At 45.6% G+C, this 22882-nt stretch overlaps 1 protein-coding gene and 1 long non-coding RNA gene across 2 annotated transcripts in view; one reads left to right on the forward strand and one right to left on the reverse strand.

Moving 5' to 3' along the window:
* Positions 1-22882, reverse strand: part of MEI1 (meiotic double-stranded break formation protein 1) — a 95890-nt gene that overhangs the window by 14673 nt on the left and 58335 nt on the right. Inside the window, exons 19-24 of the mRNA XM_003905610.4 lie at positions 21491-21638; positions 13080-13355; positions 7905-8070; positions 5153-5257; positions 2601-2711; positions 2152-2312 (exon numbers count right to left, since the gene is read on the reverse strand). Of these exons, the coding sequence (XP_003905659.2) occupies positions 2152-2312; positions 2601-2711; positions 5153-5257; positions 7905-8070; positions 13080-13355; positions 21491-21638 (967 nt within the window). The remainder of the gene's footprint in view (positions 1-2151; positions 2313-2600; positions 2712-5152; positions 5258-7904; positions 8071-13079; positions 13356-21490; positions 21639-22882) is intronic.
* Positions 3381-22039, forward strand: LOC116270728. The gene is made up of 2 exons (XR_004178892.1): positions 3381-4335; positions 21522-22039. It is a non-coding gene; the product is annotated as an uncharacterized LOC116270728 (long non-coding RNA).

A 22882-nucleotide genomic window follows, 5' to 3' on the forward strand; every position in this document is an offset into this window, starting at 1 on the left:
GCTCTCAGATCAGGTACAGTGGCTTACACCTGTAATCCCAGCACTTTGGGTGGTTGAGGTGAGAGGACTGCTTGAGCCCAGGAGTTAAAGACCAGCCTGGACAACATGGCAAAACCCCATCTCTACAAGAAAATGCAAAAACATTAGCTGGGCATGGTAGCATGTGCCTGTAGTCCTTGCTATTCAGGAGGCTGAGGTGAGAGAATCACTTGAGCCAGGAGGCCAGGGCTGCAGTGAGCTGGGATACTGCTACTGCACTCCAGCCTGGGCGAAGATTCCATTTCTTTAAAAATAATAATAATAATAATAATCCTGGCTTTGCTACCTATCAGTTGTATGGCCTTAGGCAAGTTATTGCCCCTCTCTTAGCATGCCTTACTTTCTTCATCTATGAAATTAAGACAGGCCAGGCACAGTGGCCTGTAATCCCAGCACTTCTGGATACCAAAGTGGGCAGATCACCTGAGGTCAGGAGTTCAAGACCAGCCTGACCAACTTGGAGAAACCCCACCTCTACTAAAAATACAAAATTAGCTGGGTGTGGTGGCGGATGCCTGTAATCCCAGCTACTCGGGAGGCTAAGGCAGGAGAATCGCTTGAACCCAGGAGGCGGAGGTTGTGGTGAGCCGAGATTGCACCACTGCACTCCAGCCTGGGCAACAAGAGCAAAACTTTGTCTCAAAAAATAAAATAACAGGGAACTCTGTGTGTGTGTGTGTGTGTGTGTGTGTGTGTGTGTCAGGAGGTTGGGGGGGAGCGTTATATGGGAACTCTCTGTACTACCTGCACCATTTTTCTATAAATCTAAAACTGTCCTAAAAATGAAGTCTATTAATAATAAAACAGAAAAAAAAAAGGTATGGCAATGTGAAGGAGCACAGCTGACTGGGAGAAGCACAAATGCCTGACCAGAGGACAGGGAAGGTGGGTGGAAATGGCAGAAAGTAAGGCTGCAGAGGGTTAGGCCTAGAGGAGGACAAAAAGGCAGCAGCTTGGGCAGAAGGGATGTGAGGACAGACTGTGGCTGCAATGATAGGACATGCAGAGGAGGGAAGAGACGGGTGGCCAGGAGATTGTAACTAGGTCACATTAGTGGGGAGCACAAATGATCAGGCCTGAGTTAGGGCACTGGAGGTAGCTGGGAGCAGGTAATTGCCTAGGTGTGAGCTGAGGGTCAGGGCAGAGCTAAGGACAAAATTCAAGTTTTCTCCTAGGCAGGTGACTGCAGACAGCTGGATGAGCCCAGCAGCCTCACACAGAAAATTAGGAAAGGTTTCTGTCCTAAACCAACCACAGGTAACAACTTGCAGGATTTGCCAGAGCATAGATTTGCCACAGCTTGTTGCCCCTCTAGAGGCCAAAGTTTAAAACTGATGTCACTTCTGTGTGCCCATCACTAGACTGGCACAGTATTGGGCACAGTGTGAGGATACCACAGAGGCTAGCAGATGGTTTCCATGAGAAGCAGCCCACAGAGGAGCTCATGCAGGGCACTGTGATGACAAGGCCCTACAAGAGGGAGGGGCTGAGGGGAAAGAGGTGCTCTGTGGATATGTCCACTGCTCTTCTCTTCCCTGCATCACTTTCTGGAACAGTAATAACGACAGTTAACCATGTGCGGCATTCCACAGCTTGCCATGCTATACTTCAAGGTTGCAGGCTGGCTTCTGCCTCCCCGTCTGGTCTGTTCTGCTCCATTCATTCCCCACATTCTCGTCACACAGAGCACCTCACCACTCCCCAAACATACAGAGCATGTCCTGAATTTGTGCAGCTTCATGCCTTTGCTCATATTGTTCTCTCTACCTAGAATGCCTTTCCCCACTATCTTTGCTGAGTACAATCTTATCTTTCAAGGCTTTGCTTAAAGACTACAAGTTCCCTAAGGGCAGGACACATGTTATATTCATTTTTTATTCCTCTGTGCCAAGAATAGAGCCTGGAGCATAGGTAAACCTTATGTGTTAAGTGGATTACAACCCTGAGATGTTTTCCCCATTTTGTAGGTAAGGAAACTGAGCTCAGAAAGGGTAAATACCTTGCCAAGGTCACACAGCTAATAAGCCCTAGAGCTGGGACCAGAACTCAGGATCTTCAACACTCCTTTGAGTGCCACCCCATGCCTCAAAGCCACAGGAGTTAGAGACTAACCTGCAAACTGTCCTTGTGCTGCTGGGCAGAGAAGGAGGCAGTGAGCAGCCAGGCAGAGCAGAGGAGCCCAGTCCTGGGAGAATCTGCCTTCGCCAAGGTGAGGGCCAGCATCTTCTCCAGAAGCTCCATCAGGCCTGTGCTGCTCAGGAGCACTGCAGCAGCTGCAGGGGGTGGGCAGGGCAGGGCCCACAGGAGTTACAGAGGAGTTTCAGCTAAGTGCCACCATGGTGCTTAGCACCTGATGGGGGCTTCACAAACAGAGAATCATCCTCAGGCTCTAAGGATCCCAGCTTCGTAACAGAAGCTCAGGTTATTAGAGCCAGAAAGGACCTTATGACTACCAGCCACACACACAGAACCCTATTCATTTTTTTAAGATGAAAAAGTTGAGGTAGAGAGGACCACAGACTGCCCAGCACTCTTCACTGTCCCAGCCCAGGCCCCTGCACCTCTTTTCTGACTGCTGGGTGTGGTCTGATGAAGGCTCCAATACAGGAAGTTGAAGGAGGGCTGCAGGATGTCCACGTCAGTGGGGCTGCACTTCCCACACAGCTTGCTTACTGCAAGAGATGAGAGTCCCCAGGCGGCGTGTCGCACAACACTCACACTTGTCACAGGTGGTAGCCTGTGACCGGTTATTTCAGACGTCAGTCTTGGGGAGCAAGCACAAACTAAGTATCCCTGATATTACAACCAATGGAAAGAAACACAGTGACAAACCTCAAGGCACATTCACACCTTCCATCTAGACAAACATCAGGCAAGCATCCTACAGCTGCACATTAGCCAGAAAGACTTCAGGAATTCAAAAGGATCCTTTGAACATCGTCACCACCTTCCCAAGGGAACTTTAACCGTCGAATGAAGTGCAGTTCCCTGCACTTGCCACATCCCCTCTCTCACATCACTTCATTTGGCTAACTCCTCTAGTCCTTGTCAGCAATCAAGATTCAGCTCAGGCCTGCGCAGTGGCTTACGCCTGTAATCCCAACACTTTGGGTGGCGGAGGCAGGTGGATTGCTTGAGCCCAGGAGTTCGAGACCAACCTGGGCAATGTGGTGAGACCTCGTCTCTACACAAAAAATACAAAAAATTAGCTGGGCATCGTGGCACACACTGGTAGTCCCAGCTGCTCAGGAGGCTGAGGTGGAAGGATCACCTGAGCCCGAGAAGTTGAGGCTGCAGTGAGCAATTATCATGCTATTACACTTCAACCTGGGTGACAGAGTGAGACCCTGTCCAAAAAAAAAAAAAAAAAAAGATTCAGCTCAAAGTTAATCTCCCCCTTGAAGCCTTCCTTAACCTCTCAAGGCAAGATTAGATGCTGCTTCTGCATTCTCCCAGGACTCATCAGTGCAACATTACACTGTAGACATCTATAGAACATATCCCTTTACTGTTGGGAACTCCTACTTCCCATCTCCCTATCCCCATCCTAATATGAAACCTACCTACATCTCCATTCACTTTTTGGCAGCCACATCACACCCTGACTTCTGTGGTCACCCAGACAAGCAGGTCTTGGCTCCCACCCACAACAGTATCTCCACCCCGAACCACAGTCCTTTACTCTCTGCTCTCATATAGAAGTGCTCAAGGATTATACGTAAATGTTCTAATACATTACATTATATGGGTTTCAGCCTGTTACTCCCTGTCAGAGGCTCTTTTGAAGGCTGAGTTTGTCACACACAAACCTCCCTCCTAGCTTAGTGTCAGCCGTGATCTCACAGACAGGTTGGTGATGACTGGCACCAGGCTGAGGCCATCTGCAATGTGTCCCCAGCAGCCTTTTTTTGAATCTGACACTGATCTTCTCATGAGATGGACTGAGCTCCGGGCAGGGAAGGTGCCCCATCTTCATCTGTGGCTAGAGGACCTGGGAGGGGTCCACAGACACTGAAGATACATCATTTTTCCTATTCATTTCAATCTTCCCTCAGCAAATCTTCCTGCAGGTGCTGCCTATGAAGTGATGACAGCATCACGAGTTGAGAAACCAAGGAGGTTTGGGGTGTAAGAAAGAAGCCTGGAGAACTGTGAACTGGATCATCAGATCTGAGTCAATTGTAGGATGAGGTGGAGAGTTGACTTTGTGCCAGGAAAAAAAGGAATCTGCATGGATAGCATCTGTTGAAGGCCTACTGTGTGTCAAGCACTGTGTGACATTCTCTAACTAACTAGGTGAGTATTCCTTATCTTAACCCTAGGTTAGGAAAGTACTACTACTTTACCTATGAGGAACCTAAGGCTCACAGAGACTAGATGATTGCTGGTGACTAAGCTGAGATTCAAACCCAGACCTTCTTGACTCTAGAGCTTGTGCCTGTCACACACTGATCTGTTTGTTTTAGAGACGAGGTCTCACTCCATTGCCCAGGCTGGGTGCAGTGGTGAGATCATAGCTCACTGCAGCCTTGACGTTCTGGGCTCAAGCAATCCTCCCGCCTCAGCCTTTCCAAGTAGCTCGGACTATATATAGGTCTGTATCATCACACACAGCTAATTTTTGGTATTTTTTTGTAGAGACAGGGTTTCACCATGTTACCAAGGCTGGTCTTGAACTCCTGAGCTCAACCGACACGCTGCCTCAGCCTCCCAAAGTGCTAGGATTATAGGCGTGAGCCACCAGGACTGGCTGTTTGTAGAGGCAGGATCTTGCTATGTTGCCCAGGCTGGTCTTGAACTCCTGGCTTCAAATAATCCTCTTGCCTCAAACACCCAAAGTGCTGGGATTACAGGCATGAGCACCGCCCCCCCCAACCGGCCTCATAATGCTGATTTTTTGCAGAGGTGGGGTGTCTCCCAAACATTCCCAGAGAACAAGCAGAGAAAGCCCTGAGAGGTCCTTTAGCAAGAAAACCCTAGGGATAGACTGACCTACTAGCCTCTTCCAAAGGGATGAAAGAGTAGAAGAAAGAAGAACACCAGCCTACTTAGTGAGCACCCACTGCCCATCCAGCCCTGGACCCTCGGGCGCTATCCCAAGCAGCCAGGGCACCTTGGTGAAGGAGCTTCATGGCCATGCTGTCCAGTTCTTGCTCTGACACATTCTTGAGCTGCATCAGGGAGAGGAGGCTCAGCAGCAATGGTAGGTTCCCCGAGGCTGTGAAGAAGACGGAGGGTTAGGCAGGAAGCCTGATGCTCAGATCACCTGAAGGTCAGACACCCTGCCCTGCTTTAATGGCCCTTAATAATAGGTTCAAAGTTTTCTGTTTCCTAAGGGGTGAGGTGTTTTGCTGGGATTAACTCCTATTTCTTTTATTTAGAACAGGTATGACTGATAAACTAAGTGCCAGACATAGGTTGGTAACAGGAATTCATTATTTCATTTAATCCCACTAAAAAAATGTGAAGCATGGATTGTTATTCCTATTTTGTTTTTGTTTTTTTTTTTTGAGACGGAGTCTCGCTCTGTCGCCCAGGCTGGAGTGCAGTGGCCGGATCTCAGCTCACTGCAAGCTCCGCCTCCCGGGTTCCCGCCATTCTCCTGCCTCAGCCTCCCGAGTAGCTGGGACTACAGGCGCCGCCACCTCGCCCGGCTATTTTTTTTGTATTTTTAGTAGAGACGGGGTTTCACCGTGTTAGCCAGGATGGTCTCGATCTCCTGACCTCGTGATCCGCCCGTCTCGGCCTCCCAAAGTGCTGGGATTACAGGCTTGAGCCACCGCGCCCGGCTCCTATTTTGTATTGACAAAATTGAGGCTCAGAGAGGCTAAGTGACTTCTCCAAGGTCCCACAGCCAGAAAGTGGCAGGATGCTATGGTCTGAATGTTTGTGTTCCTCCAAAATTCATGTTGAAATCTTAACCCCCAATGTGATAGTATTAGGAAGTGAGATCTTTGGTAGATGACTGAATCATGAGGGCAAAATCTTCATGAATGGGATGAGTGGCCTTTTGAAAGAAACTCCCTCCCTCACCCCTTCTGCCATGTGAGGACACGGTAAGAAGATAAGCCATCATGCTGGCACATGCCTATAACACCAGCTACTCAGGAGTCTGAGGTTGGGGGATTGCTTGAGCCTAGGAGGTCAAGGCTGTGGGGGGCAGGGGAGGAGAAGGAGGAAGAAAGGAGGAGGAGAAGTGAGGAGGAAGAGGGAGGGGAGAAGGAAAGGAAGGAGGAGGAAAAGAGGAAGAAGAACAAGAGGAGAAGAAAAAAAGAAGAAGAAGAAAGAAGAAAAGGAAGGAAGAAGGGAAGGAAGGCAGCCATTTATGAACCAGGAAGTGGGCCTTCACCAGACACTGAATCTTTCAGCACCTTGATTTTGGATTTCCCAGCCCTCAAAACTGGGAGACATAAATTTCTGTTGTTTATAAGTCACCGTCTATGGCTCAAATAGACCCAAATCTGAATCCAATGCCCATGGCCTTCCCACTATGTTTCCACTAAATCTTAAGGTTCTTAACCAGTATTATCAGTTAAACATGGCTTGTCCTTTCCTGAAAAGAAATAACTCATCTCCTCTTGACACCCTTAAATCTACTTCCAAACCCTCAGTCCTCTGTCAGGCAGCCACAGATTACCTCTCGCTTTGCTTAGAAATATAATTTTAGACCGAGTGTGTAGCTCACACCTATAATCCCAGCACTTTGGGAGGCTGAGGCAGGCACATCACTTGAGGTCAGGAGTTCGAGGGCAGCCTGGACAATATAGTGAAACCCCACCTCTACTAAAAATACAAAAAATTAGCCGGGCGCAGTGGTGCGTGCCTGTAATCCCAGCTACGAGGGAGGCTGAGGCAGAAGAATCACTTGAACCTGGGAGGTGAAGGCTGCAGTGAGCCGAGATCATGCCACTGCACTCTAGCCTGAACAACAGAGTGAGACCCTGTCTCAAAAAGAAAAAAATTATTTTAAAAATTCAACTTCTCTAAAAATAGAAAAAAATTGAGCCGGGCACAGTTGCTCACCCCTGTAATCCAAGCACTTTGGGAGGCTGAGGCGGGCGGATCACTTGAGCTCAGGGGTTTGAGACCACCCTGGGCAACATGGTGAAACCCCGTCTGTCCTGAAAATACAAAAAAAATTAGCTAGGTGTGGTGGCACACGCCTGTAAGTCCCAGCTAATTGGGAGGCTGAGGCACAAGAATTGCTTGAACCCGGGAAGTGGAGGTTGCAGTGAGCAGAGATCTTGCCACTGCACTCCAGCGTGGGTGACAGTCTAGTGAGACTCTGTCTCAAAAATAAAATAAAATAAAATAATAATAAAATAAAATATATAAAATATAAAATAAATAAATAAAATAAAATAAACCAATCCCAATTTTCAGTGTCTCCATACTGTACCAAACATCAAGCTTCCTTGACTCCAGTGAGTACCATGCCAGATTTGGAAACTATTCCCCCAGATCTCACTGGGAGCTTCCAATACATCACAGATCCACCTCCCTTCCCGGCCCCTGTGGACTGCTGCTGCCTCCAGCCTCCTTCAGATTTTCCACCTTCTTCTTCCCATGGGGGGCTGCCATGCTTGTGACAAACAACTCTGAGCACATGTTGCACACGGTGGGGATATGCACGCACACATCAAACACATCCACTCATGTTAAACACAAACACAGCAAACCAAGCATGATGTATGCCCACTCTGCAATGAGAAAAAGGAGGTGAAGTTTAGCTTGATGCCACAATGGCCTTCCTTTTTCAGATAAAATCCTGATTCTCCCTCCTGGAGCAGACCTAACAAGGGTAGAGATGCCCATTCTCGACTGGCTTTCAGGTCAAAGTGTGCCCACAGCAGCTGCAGACTGACCTTCTGATGGGGAGGCCCCATGCTCCACTAGCAGACGCTGCAGGATCAGCAGGAAGTGGCCTCGGATAAGACCACCCACTTGTATATCCTCATTCCTCCTCAGGAAGGTCCTCAGGCTAATCAGTACTTTGTGAGCTGTGTCCACTGGGCTGGAATAGATGAGGTCCTGAGCAGGAGAGAAGAAAGCGAGAGATCAGAGGGTACTGCAGTTGGGGAAAAGTGACAATGCGGAATACAGGGGCAGGAAAAGGGCCCAGAATTAGAGTGTCACAAAAACTGGGTAATCTGTCACTTACTCAGCACCTATTATGTACCAAAGGCTCTTCTAGGTGCACTGACACGTCACAACCATCCCTTAGAACAGGATCATCCTAGGCCAGGCGCGGTGGCTCACGCCTGTAATCCCAGCACTTTGGGAAGCTGAGGTGGGCAGATCACGAGGTCAGGAGATCGAGACCATCCTGGCTAACATGGTGAAACCCTGTCTCTACTGAAAACACAAAAAATTAGCCGAGCGTGGTGGTGGGCACCTGTAATCCCAGCTACTCGGGAGGCTGAGGCAGAATGGCGTGAACCCATGAGGCAGAGCTTGCAGTGAGCCAGGATCACGCCATTGTACTCCAGCCTGGGTGACAGAGCGAGACTCCGTCTCAAGAAAAAAAAAGAAAAAGAAAAAGAATAGGTCCATCCTATTAAATCCATCCCAAACAGGAGAAAACAGAGGCTCAGAGAGATTACATGACTTGCTAAAGGTTATATAAGCCAGTGGCACAGACAGAATTTGAATGCAGGTTTCCTAACTCCAAGCCCAAAGCTCTATTTTCCAGGATGCCTCCCTCTTGCAAAAGGACAGATTCAATGCACGGTAAGGGAAGTGAGGACCAGGTCAGGCCCCTTCTCTACCAAGGCATCTGGCTATCTCTGCCCTAAGCTATAAAGGCCTTAGGCTTGGAAGATGGGAAAGGACATTGCTTTTTATTTTGCTTTCAGAGTTATTTTAATGAGTATATGTTAAAGACAAAGCCAGTCAGAAGCTGCACCAGAGGCTACCCTACTGATAGCTCCTGGCTCCCACTAGCTCAAAGAAGCCAATTCCTTTGGACAGGCTAATGTGCTGGGCTAGTTAGGACTGAGGGTTATGAACCCAAGGTCACACAGACTCTCTCTCCAGGGAGGGCAGCTCCTGACACACAGAGAGATATGGCTACAATGCATCTGGCCAGACAAACCCAGGTGTGCTGATCACTGGGCAGAAGGAGGGGATGAGGTCACAGGCATGTCTAAGTTTGACTCTTAGAAACCTCCACAGTTGCTGGAAAAACAACTATATATCAACAACCACTCAGGGCCTAATAGTGTCAGGTACTATGTTGTGTTTATACAGTAGTTGTATATTTGTTTATACATTATTTATACCTCTACAATAACTCTTCCATATAGGTGTCACCCCAATTTTTCAAATGAGAAAACTGGGGCAGGTTAATCAGTTTACATTATCAAGAAAGTAATAAAGTTGTAAATTCTACTACACTGTGAGTTAATGAAGGGAAGGGATGAGGTCTACTTCATCTTTGTCACCTTGCAGGGACTCAGAAAACATCTCTGGAAAGAAAAGGTCACAGAATGGGAGGGCTAGAAAGAATCTAGATAATTTTTTCCAATACCTTTCCTTTACAGAGTATGAGGCTGAAGCCCGGTGGGAAGGGAGGAGCATGATTTGTGCAAGGTCATAGAGCCCAGAGTCAAACCAGTTTCCTGGTCTTGCACCTTCACCAACACATCACTGCCCCACTGCCACAGAGCTAGTCCCTCAGAAGTCTGAGTTAATGAATGTTAAAGGTATAAAAGGAAGGGGCTTCTCAGCTTTGAGTGGCTATGGTGAATGCTGAAGGAAGAGGAATGTGTGGACCCCACCATATGGATCAGTGGGAAGGCTCTGGGCAAAACCATGACCCAATCTGTAGTCTCTGCTGTCCAGAACTCTCTGGGACTAGATAGACCAGGGTAACTTGGCCAAGGAGGAAACAAACAGAGTTTCTGTGATGTCATTGTCCCTTCACATCTAAACAAGCTACATGAAAGACCACCCATTGATAAGAGTAGCAATTAACAGCTTTGTTTTCAGCTGTTAATTACCCATATCAAAAACAGAAATCGGTTATCAACACAAATTTTTAGACTCTTTTTCCTTCCTGTGGCTAGAAGCTGGGGAGAAATGGTAAGAATTATATATATGAACAGACAATAAAGTTGTTCCCTACTGTTCTTTTTTTTTTTTTTTGAGATGACGTCTAGCCCTGTTGTCCAGGCTGGAGTGTAGTGGCTCGATCTTGGTTCACTGCAACCTCCGCCTCCCAGGTTCAAGCGATTCTTCTGCCTCAGCCTCCCGAGTGGCTGGGACTACAGGCGCCCACCACCATGCCCAGCTAATTGTTTGTATTTTTAGTAGAGACGGGCTACTAAATTGTAGGCTGGTCTCTAACTGCTGACCTTGTGATCCACCCACCTCAGCCTCCCAAAGTGCTGGGATTACAGGCGTGAGCCACCACGCCCGGTCTCCCTGTTGTTCTTTTTTACCATTGATGTCTCTAGGGTCTAAGTTAGTGAAAAACTTACTCACTTTGGGCTCCAGTCATAGCCATGACCCTTATTAACTATATGACCTTGGGCAATTCAATTAGCTTCTCTGAGATGAACTTTATCTGGTTCAGAGGCAGAGTCAATGATTAGTGAACGACAGCCCACTATGCGAAGCAAATCAAGAGTGTTCCTACATACTATCTCATCTACCCTCATGTTTTCTCCATTTTCTGTGGGAGGAAACTGAAGTTCAGATTAGCCTCTATCTTCCTAATCCTCTATGCAACAACCCGTCTTGAAGGCAACTCCTTTCTGTTAAGCTCTATGCCAAGTGAAGCACAAGACTCCTCTCTGCCCTGACCTCCACCACCTCCAGAAAGGAGAGGTGATGAGGATGGTGCACATTCAACGACAAGGACTGGGTCACCAGGATAAATGGTGGGGCATCCACTCCAGCTTCCCTGGGAATGTAGACTCTAAGTATTTGGTCTCCTGAGATTCAATTTCTGTTTGGTTTGCTTCTTTTAATATTTACATCCCGTGAAGTTAGCGGCCTAGCACAGCTTTCAGTTAGTGAGGGACCTCCATTCTAGGAAGACCCAGGCTGAAAAAGGGAATTTGGAAGAGGAGATAATGAGCTCCATTTTAGGCAGAAATGTCAAACAGATGGTTGACTTCATGGGTCTGAGCTCAGGAGAGAGGTCAGGGGTGGTGCAGAGATTTGAGTCATCACTATACAGGAGGCAAACAAAGCCATGAGTGTGAATGAGACAACCCAGGGAGAATAAATAGACTGAGTAAAAAGAGAGCCTCAGACAGAATAACTGATAGATAGGGAGTCAAAATCTGGGTTTTAATATTTTGATTCCCAACTCTTGTGACCATGGGCAAATCTCTCTAAGCCTATCTTTCATGTATTTAAAAAGAAAAAAATGGCAGGCACAGTCATTTATGCCTGTAATCCCAACACTTTGGGAGGCCATGGTGGGAGGATCACTGGAGGCCAGGAATTTGAGACCAGCTTGGGCAACATGACAAAACACTGTTTCTACAAAAAATATAAAAGTTAGCCAGACACGGTAGCACATGCCTGTAGCTACTTGGTCTTGAACTCCTGACCTCAGGTGATTCACCCAGTTCAGCCTCCCAAAGTACTAGAATTACAGGCATGAGCTGCAGCACCCAGTCAATTCTTGTTACTTGGGAGGCTGAGGCAGGAGGATCACTTGAAACCAGGAGATTGACACTGCAGTAAGCCATGATCCTGCCACTGCACTCCAGCCTGGGCAACAGAGCAAGAAAAAAAAAAAAAAGAAAGAAAGAAAAAAATAAGACATAGTCATGTTATATCTTTTCTATGTTTAGATATACAAATGCCACTGTGTTACATTTGTCTACAATATTCAGTACAGTAACATGTTATATAGGATTATAGCCTAGGAGTAACAGGTCATCCCATAGACCTAAATGTAGTAGGCTAGACCATTTAGATGTGTGTAAGTATACTCCATGATGTTGGCACAACGACAAAATCACCTAATACCGTGTTTCTAAAAATGTATCCCCATCATTAAGTGATGCATGACTGTATTGTCACTACTATCCCTAGACAGACTTAGATCTGTCCAGACCCATAATTCAATGGGTCATAATTTATAAATACCTACTATGTGTGAGGAACTGACCCCAAATATTTCATCTGGTGAAGAAAACCTAGTATCTTAGTTCTGTTCCCTGCTACTCTCCTTGGTATCTAATTTGTTGTTCAATGTGCTTTCTTGAGTAGAAGGAAAAAAAGCTGAGTTAAAGCCAGCCACTAGGCAGTTTACCTTATCTAATCTAATTAACCCATCTAATTCCTGATGGGAATTTCAGTAATGTACTTCATTAAAAAGTACTGACAGCCTGGGCAACACAGTGAAACCCCATCTCTACTAAATTACAAAAAAAAAAAAAAAAATTAGCCGGGTTTGGTGGTGTGTGCCTGTAGTCCCAGCTACTTGGGAGGCTGAGGCAGGAGAACTGTGTGAACCCAGGAGGTGGAGGTTGCAGTGAGCCCAGATCATGCCACTGCACTTCACCCTGGGCAACAGGGTGAGACTCTGTCTCCAGAAAAAAAAGTATTGGGGCATCTGACAATTCTAGGTATGCCTGAGCAAGTAATGCACATATAATATTATCATGTGAGTCATGGCAAAAAAGAGGAGGAGTCCCTCTGCCATCAGAAATCTCCATCTACATGCCCCATGGGCTTCCTTTGACATTAAACCTTGTGTCAGCAGAATCTGCTTGAGAGATGACAGGGAGGTGAGAGCGGATAGTGACTGAGATCTGCATTTTATAGTGTCATCCCCTGGGGGGAAGAGAGGCACACATGTCTCAGTTGGTAGACTTCCATTAGACTTAGGAGAGTATGGATTTATAGAAACCAGGCACCTACAAGTAGAAAAGACCCCCCGCCCAACTCACATGTAGACAGTGATAAGTCCAGAGGTGGGCTGAAGCAAATGTGGGTGCCTCCTGATGTCAGTAAACTGGCTCTCAGAGAGAAGGCCCACCATTTCTGAATGTAGAAATGAATGAGTGGTTGCTTACCAGCAAGATGAGCAGGATGCTGGGGATGCTTCTGAGCAACTGGAACAGGACTGCTAAGCTGGTAGGAAGGGCGGGCTGCCCAGCAGAGGTGACATCATCCAGTTCCTCACAGCTGCTCTCTTCCCAGGAGAACCAAAGTTCCAGGACACGGTACCCATACCTACTCATGAGCTCTGGATACAACAGAAAGAACCTGAGCAGGAGCGGATGGTGGGTATAGACTAGCTGCAGGTCTGGGATGCCTTCTAGGAATTTTCTGACTGCACTGACCATAGTCTAGAGGCAAAACAAAGAAAGGAGGTAAATACACCGTGCAGAGGACCCAAGAGACCCCAACATGGCCAAGAGATGACTAGGAAAAATGTACTGGCATCTCAGTATTCCAGGACACCTTGGCTAGCTCATCCCAAGGCACTCTAGTGAGAAAATACCACTGTACTTACCTTATAACAGAAGTTCTCAACTAGGGGTCATTTTGCTCCCATGGGACATTTGGTAAAGTCTGGAGACATTTTTTACTTCCTTGATTGGGGGAATGCTATTAGGATCTAGTGGGGAGAGAGTGGGGATGCTGCTAAATATCCTACAATGCCAGGAAAGCCTATCCCAAAAGAAGAATGATCTGTGCAAAATGTTAATAGTGCAGAGGTCAACAAACCCAGCTTGATGATGGTACCACAGTGGGTTGTAATTGTCAGTGTGCATGTCTACCTCCCACACTAGACTGAAAGCTGCTTGAGGGTAGGACTGTGACAGATTAATCTGTGCACTTAGTATAGGGCCTGGCACAGAAGGGGTGAAGGGGAGATATGTTGAATAATTTCTTTTTTTTTTTTTTTTTCTTGAGACAGAGTTTTGCTCTTATTGCCCAGGCTGGAGTGCAATGGCATGATCTCAGCTCACTGCAATCTCTGCCTCCTGGGTTCAAGTGATTCTCCTGCCTCAGCCTCCTGAGTAGCTGGGATTACAGGCATGTGCCACCATGCCCGGCTAATTTTGTATTTTTAGTAGAGATGGGGTTTCTCCATGTTGGTCAGGCTGGTTTCGAACCCTGACCTCAGGTGATCCACCCGCCGTGGCCTCCTAAAGTGCTGGGATTACAGGTGTGAGCCACCATGCCCCGCCTTGTTGAATAATTTCTTACTTCTCACAAACCTACCTCTTCCCATTGCACATATAACAATGTTCAAATTTCTTAGTATGAGGCTGGGCGCAGGGGCTCATGCCTGTAATCCCAGCACTTTGGGAGGCCGGGGTGGGCGGATCACCTGAGATCGGGAGTTTGAGACCAGCCTGGCCAACATGGAGAAACCCCGTCTCTACTAAAAATACAAAATTAGCAGGGCATATTGGCACGTGCCTGTAATCCCAGCTACTTGAGAGGCTGAGGCAGGAGAATCGCTTGAACCTGGGAGGCGGAGGTTGTGGTAAGTCAAGATTGCGCCATTGCACTCCAGCCTGGGCAACAAGAGTGAAACTCCTTCTCAAAAAAAAAAAAAAAAAAAAAATTCCTTAGTATGCTATTATATGAGTTTTACAGTTTTGGCTCATTTAGGTCTTTCATTCATTGTGAGTTCATTTTTGTGTACAGTATGAGTTAAGAGTCCAACTTCATTCTTTTGCATATATATGTCTAGTTGTTCCTGGAAATTTTCTGAAAAGACAAATCTTTCCCCATTGAATTATCTTGGCATCCTCATCAAAAATTGACCATAAATATATAGGTTTATTTCTGGACTCTCAATTCTATTCCATTGATCTATATGTCTACCCCTATATGTCAGTACCACACTATCCTGATTACTATAGTTTTTTGGCAAGTTCCAAAATAAAAAAGGTATGAGTCTTCCAACTTTGTTCTTCTTTTTTAAGATTGTTTTGACTATTTTGCATTTCCATATGAATTTTAGGTTCAGCTTGTTCATTTTTGCAAAAAAGTACAGCTGGGATTTTGATACAGATTGCATTGAATCTATTGATCAATTTGGAGAGCACTGCCATCTTAACACTATTAAGTCCTCCAATTCATGAATGCAATCTGTTAATTTAGATTTTTAATTAAAAAAAAAAAAACTAGAGAAAAACAGTAATGTTTTGAAATTTTCACTATATAAGTTTATATGATTTGGATTTGTGTCCCTGCCCAAATCTCATGTCCAAATTATAATCCTCAATGTTGGAGGAAGAGCCTGGTGGGAGGTGACTGGATCATGGGGGCGGACTTCCCCCTTGCTGTTCTTGTAATACTGAGTGAATTCTCATGAGACCTGGTTGTTTTAAAGTTTGTAGCACCTCCCCCTTCACTCTCTTCCTCCTTCTCCAGCCATATAAGATGTGGCGGCTTCCCCTTTGCCTTCTGCCATGATTAAGATTCCTGAGACTTCCTCAGCCATGCTTCCTGTACAGCCTGTGAAACTGTGAGTCACATAAATCTCTTTTCTTTATAAATTACTCAGTCTCTAGTAGTTCTTTATAACAATGCGAGAACTAATACAAAGTCCTTATACTTTGTTAAGTTATATTCCCAAGTATTTAATGTCTTGATGCTATTGTAAATGGAATTGCTCCCTTAATTTCATTTTCTTTCTTTCTTTTTTTTTTTTTTTTTGAGACAGAGTCTCACTATGTCACCCATGCTGGAATGCAGTGCCACAATTTCAGCTCACAGCTCACTGCAACCTCCGCCTCCCGGGTTCAAGCAATTCTCCTGCCTCAGCCTCCCAAGTAGCTGGGACTACAGGCACATGCTGCCATGCCCGGCTAATTTTTTGTATTTTAGTAGAGACAGGGTTTCACCACGTTGCCCAGGCTGGTCTAAAACTCCTAAGCTCAGTCAATCCGCCTGCCTCAGCCTCTCAAAGTGCTAGGATTACAGGCATGAGCAACTGCACCTGGCCTAATTTCATTTTCAAGTATTTTAATAAAGACTTAAGTCTACCTTTTCAGCTCCTCTCTATTCTACCTCCCATATGACTTAGCTAAGGCACATTAAGCTAGGCTTCCTTCCTTGAATGGATAGATTGGGCATCTTCCCACTTCTGCACATTAAATCATACTCTGCTCTCAGCTTCAAGGTTCTCCCTTCACCTCCTCCATCTCCTCCACAAAGCCTCTCCTGATGCTGTATAATCAGACACAATCTTTCCCCTTGTGCTTTGCTGCTTCTTGGCCAGTCCTCCAGCTCCAGGAGAGCATCATTACTGTAGCTGCCTGCCCCATAGGAGATCTTTTTGTCTCTCCTGACAAACTTGTGTTCTCTGAGGGCAAGGAACTTGTTTGATTCATTTCAGACCTGACAGGGCCCCACATGGTACCTAGTTCATGTCAAGTGGTCAATCCACATTGGTTGAGCTGCTGAAATGTTGAGAAGCAAATAAAAAACCATGGGCATAAAGCTGTGTTCAACAGCTTAGGAAATGCTGATCAAACTGGAATGAAGTTGCTGAAAAGGAAGAGCTTCTAGGCATAAGTAGGGCCGGACACTCTGAAATATCCATCCCCACAGAGTCACCCACACTCCGGCTATTGGGGATCCTCAGACACATACCTCAACACACATCAGTGTGTATCTCCTCCACTGCTTCCACAAAGGCTCAAAGACCATGAGAATCAGAAAGGATCTCAGAGATAACTCTGCCCAAGGCCTAGAAAGGGAAGGAGATCTCTCAAGGAAGGCCCAGAACATTAGCAACAGAACCAGAATGTGAACCCAAGAGTCCTGCCTTTCTGCACAATGCTGGTATACAAGGTTACCCTGCTTCTACACAGAGGGCATTCAGAGGTAAATGGCACCAAGGAAGCCTTCTCATAGAAGATACCACACAGAGAAGGTAACATCAGAGACAGAAGCAAAGGAAAGGAGGCAAGGTGTCCCTTGCAGCACCACCCCACCTAGGCAGTCCCATTGCTCACCAAGGACCTCAGTGACCATGAAGGGTGCTCCTCTACTCACACCTCTTTAGCTTTACCAGCTGCCCAGAACAAAGAGCTTCCCTGCCTCCAGTAGCTTGATGGTCCCTGTTTGGCCTTCTAAACTCTCTTTCACCTCCCTCCTAACCTTTCTTTTCACTCTAATCAGAACAACTTCCTGATGAACTAGGGCAACATGAATCTACATGAGTAATTCTCAAAAATAATACTGGAGAGAGGAGCAGTGGCTCACACCTGTAATCCTAGCATTTTCACACCTGTAATCCTAGCATTTTCGGAGGCTAAGGCAGGGGAATTGCCTGAGTCCAGGAGTTTGAGACCAGCCCGTCTCTACAGAAAAAAAAAAAAATTAACCAGGCATGGTGGTGCATGCCTATGGTACCAGCTACTCAGGAAGCTGAGGTGGGAGTATTGCTTGAGCTCAGGAGGTCAAGGCTGCAGGGAGTTGTGATCACACCACTGCACTCCAGTCTGGGTGACAAAGTAAGACCCTGTCTCGAAAAATAATAATAATATTGAGTAAAATGAATAAACAAATAAAAAGAAAGAAAACATCCATACAGTAGAATTCCAACTAAAAAATATAGAAGGAATTGTAAGCCAGGCATGGTGGCTCACGCCTGTAATCCCAGCACTTTGGGAGGCTGAGGCGAGTGGATCATGAGGTCAGGAGTTCAAGACCAGCCTGGCCAACATGGTGAAACCCTGTCTCTACTAAAAACACAAAAATTAGCCAGGCATGGTGGCAGGCACCTATAATCCCAGCTACCTGGGGGGCTGAGGCAGGATAATTGCTTGAACCTGAGGCAGAGGTTGCAGTGAGCCAAGATTGCGCCACTGCACTCCAGCTTGGGCAACAGGGCAAAACTCTGTCTAAAAAACAAATGTGTGTGTGTGTGTATATATATATATATAAAGAAATTGTATCAGAAAAATCACTGTTTTGTAATCTTCATTCAGCCCGCAATCATCAATGGATGCTAAAACTAGGAGAAAGTTTGATGAGGAGCAGAATATATACATAGCCTCAAAGTATCTTCCTACTAGATACTTATTAGTTACAAGGAGATAAATAGTAACTTAATTTTTTTTTTTTTTTTTGTAGAGAAAGGCTCTCCCTTTGTTGCCCATGCTGATCTCAAATATCTGGCCTCAACCAATCCTCCCATCTTGGCCTCCCAAAGTGCTGGGATTATAGGCATGAATCACTGCATGTGGCCAAAAAATAGTAACTTTATACTGAAGAAATCTAACACATCAAGTAATCACCAAAAACATTACCAATAATGGGAAAAACCATCATCATATGCCTCCTGAAGACACAATATCACTTGTGTGGTATTCTTGTCCAAAATGTACAACCTAAACCTAATAATGAAGACATATCAGAAAAATCCAAAGTGAGGAACGGTCTACAAAATAACTATTCTGTAATCTTAAAACATGTCAGTGTCATGAAGTCGTAAAACAAAAAAGGTAAGAAGCTGTTCAAAGACCAAAAAAAAAAAAACTAAAGTGGGACACATGACAACCTAATGTAATGTATAATTCTATATTGAATCTTGGACTAGAAAATGAATAGCTATAAAGAACATTTTGGGCCAGGCGCGGTGGCTCACACCTGTAATCCCAGCACTTTGGGAGGCCGAAACGGGTGGATCACCTGAGATCAGGAGTTCAAGACCAGCCTGGTCAACATGGTGAAACCCTATATCTACTAAAAATATAAAAAATTAGCTGGGTGTGGTGGCAGGCTCCTATAATCCTAGCTACTCAGGAGGCTGAGGCAGGAGAATCACTTGAACCCGAGAGGTGGAGGTTGCAGTGAGCCGAGATCACGCCACTGCACTCTAGCCTTGCGACAGAACAAGACTCCATCTCAAAAAAAAAAAAAAAAAAAAAGTAGAACATTTTGGTATAAATAGTGAAATTTGACTATTGACTACTATGGATTACATAGTATTATATACAATGTTAAATTTCTTGCTTTTGATCACTGTACTCTGATTATGTAAAAGAGAAAGTCCTAATTCTTAGGAAATACACATTGAAGGACTTATGAATAAAATGACTATCTGAAAATTATTTTCAAGTGGTTCAGAAAAAAAGAATATGGGGGTGGGGATGGGAAAAGAGAGAATGCAAATGAGATAAAAATAAACATTGGTGAATCTGGCTAATCGATATCTTTGAACTATTCTTGTAATTTTTTGTAAGGTGCAATTATATCAAAATAAAATTGACTAGAAAAATCAAGCTGTGATTGTATGTTGCCCTTTACATATTTACATTAAATTTTATCTTATTTTTTGAGACAAGGTCCTACTCTTGTCACCCAGGCTGGAGTGCAGTGGCATGAACGTGGCTCACAGCAGCCTCGACCTCTTGGGCTCAAGTAATCCTCCCGCCTCAGCCTTCCCAGTAGCTGGGACCACAGGTGCGCACCACCATGCCTGGCCAATTTTTAAAAATTTTCTGGCCGGGCACGGTGGCTCATGCCTGTAATCCCAGCACTTTGAAAGGCTAAGGCACGTGGATTGCCTGAGGTCAGGAGTTCGAGACCAGCCTGACCAACATGGTGAAAACCAGTCTCTACTAAAAATACAACAATTAGCTGGGCGTAGTGGCACATGCCTGCAATCCCACTGTAATCCCAGCTACTCAGAAGGCTGAGGCAGGAGAATTGCTTGAACCCGGGAGGCGGAGGTTGCAGTGAGCCGAGATGGTGCCACTGCACTCCAGCCTGGGAAACAAGAGCAAGACTCTTGGTTGTTCAATTGTTAGAGAACTTTTCGTTTAGAAGCAAAGGTTTCTCAGGTCATGAAAATTATTAGTATTCTGAAAAAAAAAAAATCAAGACTGAAGTTCAAGTAACTTTCTGTAGATCACACAGTTAACTGATCCGGGAGTCAGGACTCCAGCTCAGACTTGACTGACTCCTAAGGCTCATTCCTTAGTACCACCTCTGGTTGGTACAGGAGCAAAGAGCTCTGAGGTATTGGTATCTCCTTCTGGTAACAGTTTATCAAAGAAAGTGGATTGCTGGGACTCAGATCATTGTTAGTCAGGCTATTGGATCACTTTCATGGTGGTTGTGTGTGGACAAGTTTTCTCTCTCCAGATTCTTTATAAACTCCTGGGATCAAGGGCCATGTCTGATTCATCACTGAACCTCTCACCTATGTCATAGAATATTGCTTCTGTTCCTTAGTGTGGACCCTTCAGCCTAAAGCTAAAGATACTGTTCCTTCATTGACTATTAATTTTGCCTCTTTTTGATTACTGTTGAGGCAAATGTGATGCGAGTAGACCTGGTTTAATTTGAATGGAAACAGAAAGGCATAGTGGAAGTGAATGGGTTTTCAAGTAAGACATACCTGGGCACACAATGTCCTGTTGTCTTTCTCTTTGTGATAGTAGCAGCCACTGGTGATCACTGCCTAGATCCACTAATTAATTAGGGATTACAAAACAATAATATTCTAGTTCTGTCATTCTCTCTTTGTTTATTAACTTAAATACTTGTATAAAAGGAAACTCCTGGCTGGGCGTGGTGGCTCACGCCTGTAATCCCAGCACTTTGGGAGGCCGAGGCTGGCGGATCACGAGGTCAGGAGATGGAGACCATCCTGGCTAACACGATAAAACCCCGTCTCTACTGAAAATACAAAAAATTAGCCAGGCATGGTGGCGGGTGCATGTAGTCCCAGCTACTCAGGAGGCTGAGGCAGGAGAATGGTGTGAACCCAGGAGGTGGAGCTTGTGGTGAGCAGAGATCGCACCACTGCACTCCAGCCTGGGTGACAGAGCGAGACTCTGTCTCAAAAAAAAAAAAAAAAAAAAAAACAGAAGGGGAAACTTCCCCTCATTAACTATTCAGTTACTCTGAAGGGTTAGATTACATAGGAAACAGGTGAAATGCTTGATTCTTTTCCTTTGGTTACCAGTTTTCAAAAACATGAGTTTGTTGCATAGCATCCTCCAAAGGTGACTAAAGAGTTTTTTTTTTTTTTTTTTTTTTTTCCAATTTTTAGTATTTTGTAGAGACAAGGTCTTACTATGTTGCCCAGGCTGGTCTTGAACTCCTGGCTGAGGCAGGAGAATCGCTTGAACCCAGAAGGTGGAGGTTGCAGTGAGCCGATATCACACCATTGCACTCCCGACCTCAGGTGATCCACCCACCTCAGCCTCCCAAAGTGCTGGGATTATAGGCATGAGCCACCGTGGCCAGCCTCAGTCCTGATTTTCTTATCTGTAGAATGCAAATAATAATCTCTTCCTCCCAGGACTGCTGAAAGAATTAGGTAAATTATACAGGCTCTGTATGAGTCTGCATCCTACTCCTCTCCACTCTCTAACACCTCCACTTTGTCTCTCTCTACCACGTGCTTGTCTATACACTATCATCATCATGGTCTCTCAGGGAACACTAATGTAAAGAAGTACAGGAGGAGAAGGAGTCCAGGCATTGTGGTCCATACCTCACGTAGTGTATTGTCTTTGTCCTGGCAGATTGCAAGCAGATAGATGGAGGCTTTGAAGACCACCAGTGGGGGGCGCTCGCCCTGGTCCTGCAGAGACAGGAGGAAGCTTTGCACAGCCTCAAATAATTCTGCCTCTGAGACAAACCTGTCAACCAAGAAAAGCCTGAGTGAGAAAGGCAGAGCTGGCAGGCCACTGGGCTCTTCTATCCTGCCTGGCCACATCCTTCCTCAGCCCACTGTCCTGCCCCAGCATGCCCACAGCCTAATGACATCTTACACAAACAGTGTGCTATACATACTTACAAAGCATTGCCATATACATACATCGCATTTTTCTATGCCTTGTGCAAGACTCAGGGCATAGAACAATGCCTTGTTAGGGGCCAAATACTCCTCATTCACACTTGGGAGGTGAGCTAACTGCCAGCTGGACCAGCACTGTTAAAGAAAAGGGTGCTACTGCTGGGGTTCAGAAGGCCCTGCTTTGGCAGCTACTCCACCCCTCTCTTCTTGTATTTATCATTAAACAGTGGTGTATTTAACAGATATAACACCAAAAGCATAAATGACAAAAGAAAAAATAGATAAATTAGAGGTCATCAAAATTAAAAATATTTGTGCTTCAAAAGATACCGCTAAGAAAGTGAAAAGGGCCAGGTGTGATGGCTCATGCCTAGAGTCTCAGCACTCTGGGAGGCTGAGGTGGGAGAATTGTTTGAGGCCAGGAGTTCGAGACCAGCCTAGGCAATGTAGTCAGACCTCATCTCTACAAAAAAAAAAAAAAAATTTAGCCATTTGTGGAGATGCATGCCTATAGTGCCAGCTACTTGGGAGGCTGAGATGGGAGGATTGCTAGAGCCCAGGAGGTTGAGGCTGCAGTGAGCCATGATTGTGCTACTGCATTTCAGCCTCAGTGAGACAGCAAGATACGAAAGGAAAGGAAGAGGAACGGGGAAGGGGAAGGTAAGGAAAAAGGGAGGGTAGAGTAGGGGAGGGGAGGGAAGAGGAAGGGAGGTGAAGGGAGAGGAGAGGAGGGGAGGGAATAGGGGAAAGGACAGGACAGGACAGGAATGGAAAGGAAGAAAGAAAAGAAAGCGAAAAGACAGCAAACAGGAGGCCAGGTGTGGTGGCTCATGCCCGTAATGGTAGCATTTGGGGAGGCCAAGGTGAGAGGATTGAGAATATACCCAAAAAGAATTAAAAACACTACTCAAACAAATACATGTACACACATGTTTACAACAGCACTATTCACAACAGCCAAAAGGTGGAAAGAGCCCAAATGTCCATCAATAGGTGAATAAAAGCAAACTATGGTGTATATATACAAAAGTATATTATTCAGCCATAAAAGGAATGAAGTACTGATACACGATACAAACATTATGC

This window comes from Papio anubis, chromosome 16 (assembly GCF_008728515.1).
Source record: "Papio anubis isolate 15944 chromosome 16, Panubis1.0, whole genome shotgun sequence".
Taxonomy (NCBI): Eukaryota; Metazoa; Chordata; class Mammalia; order Primates; family Cercopithecidae; genus Papio; species Papio anubis.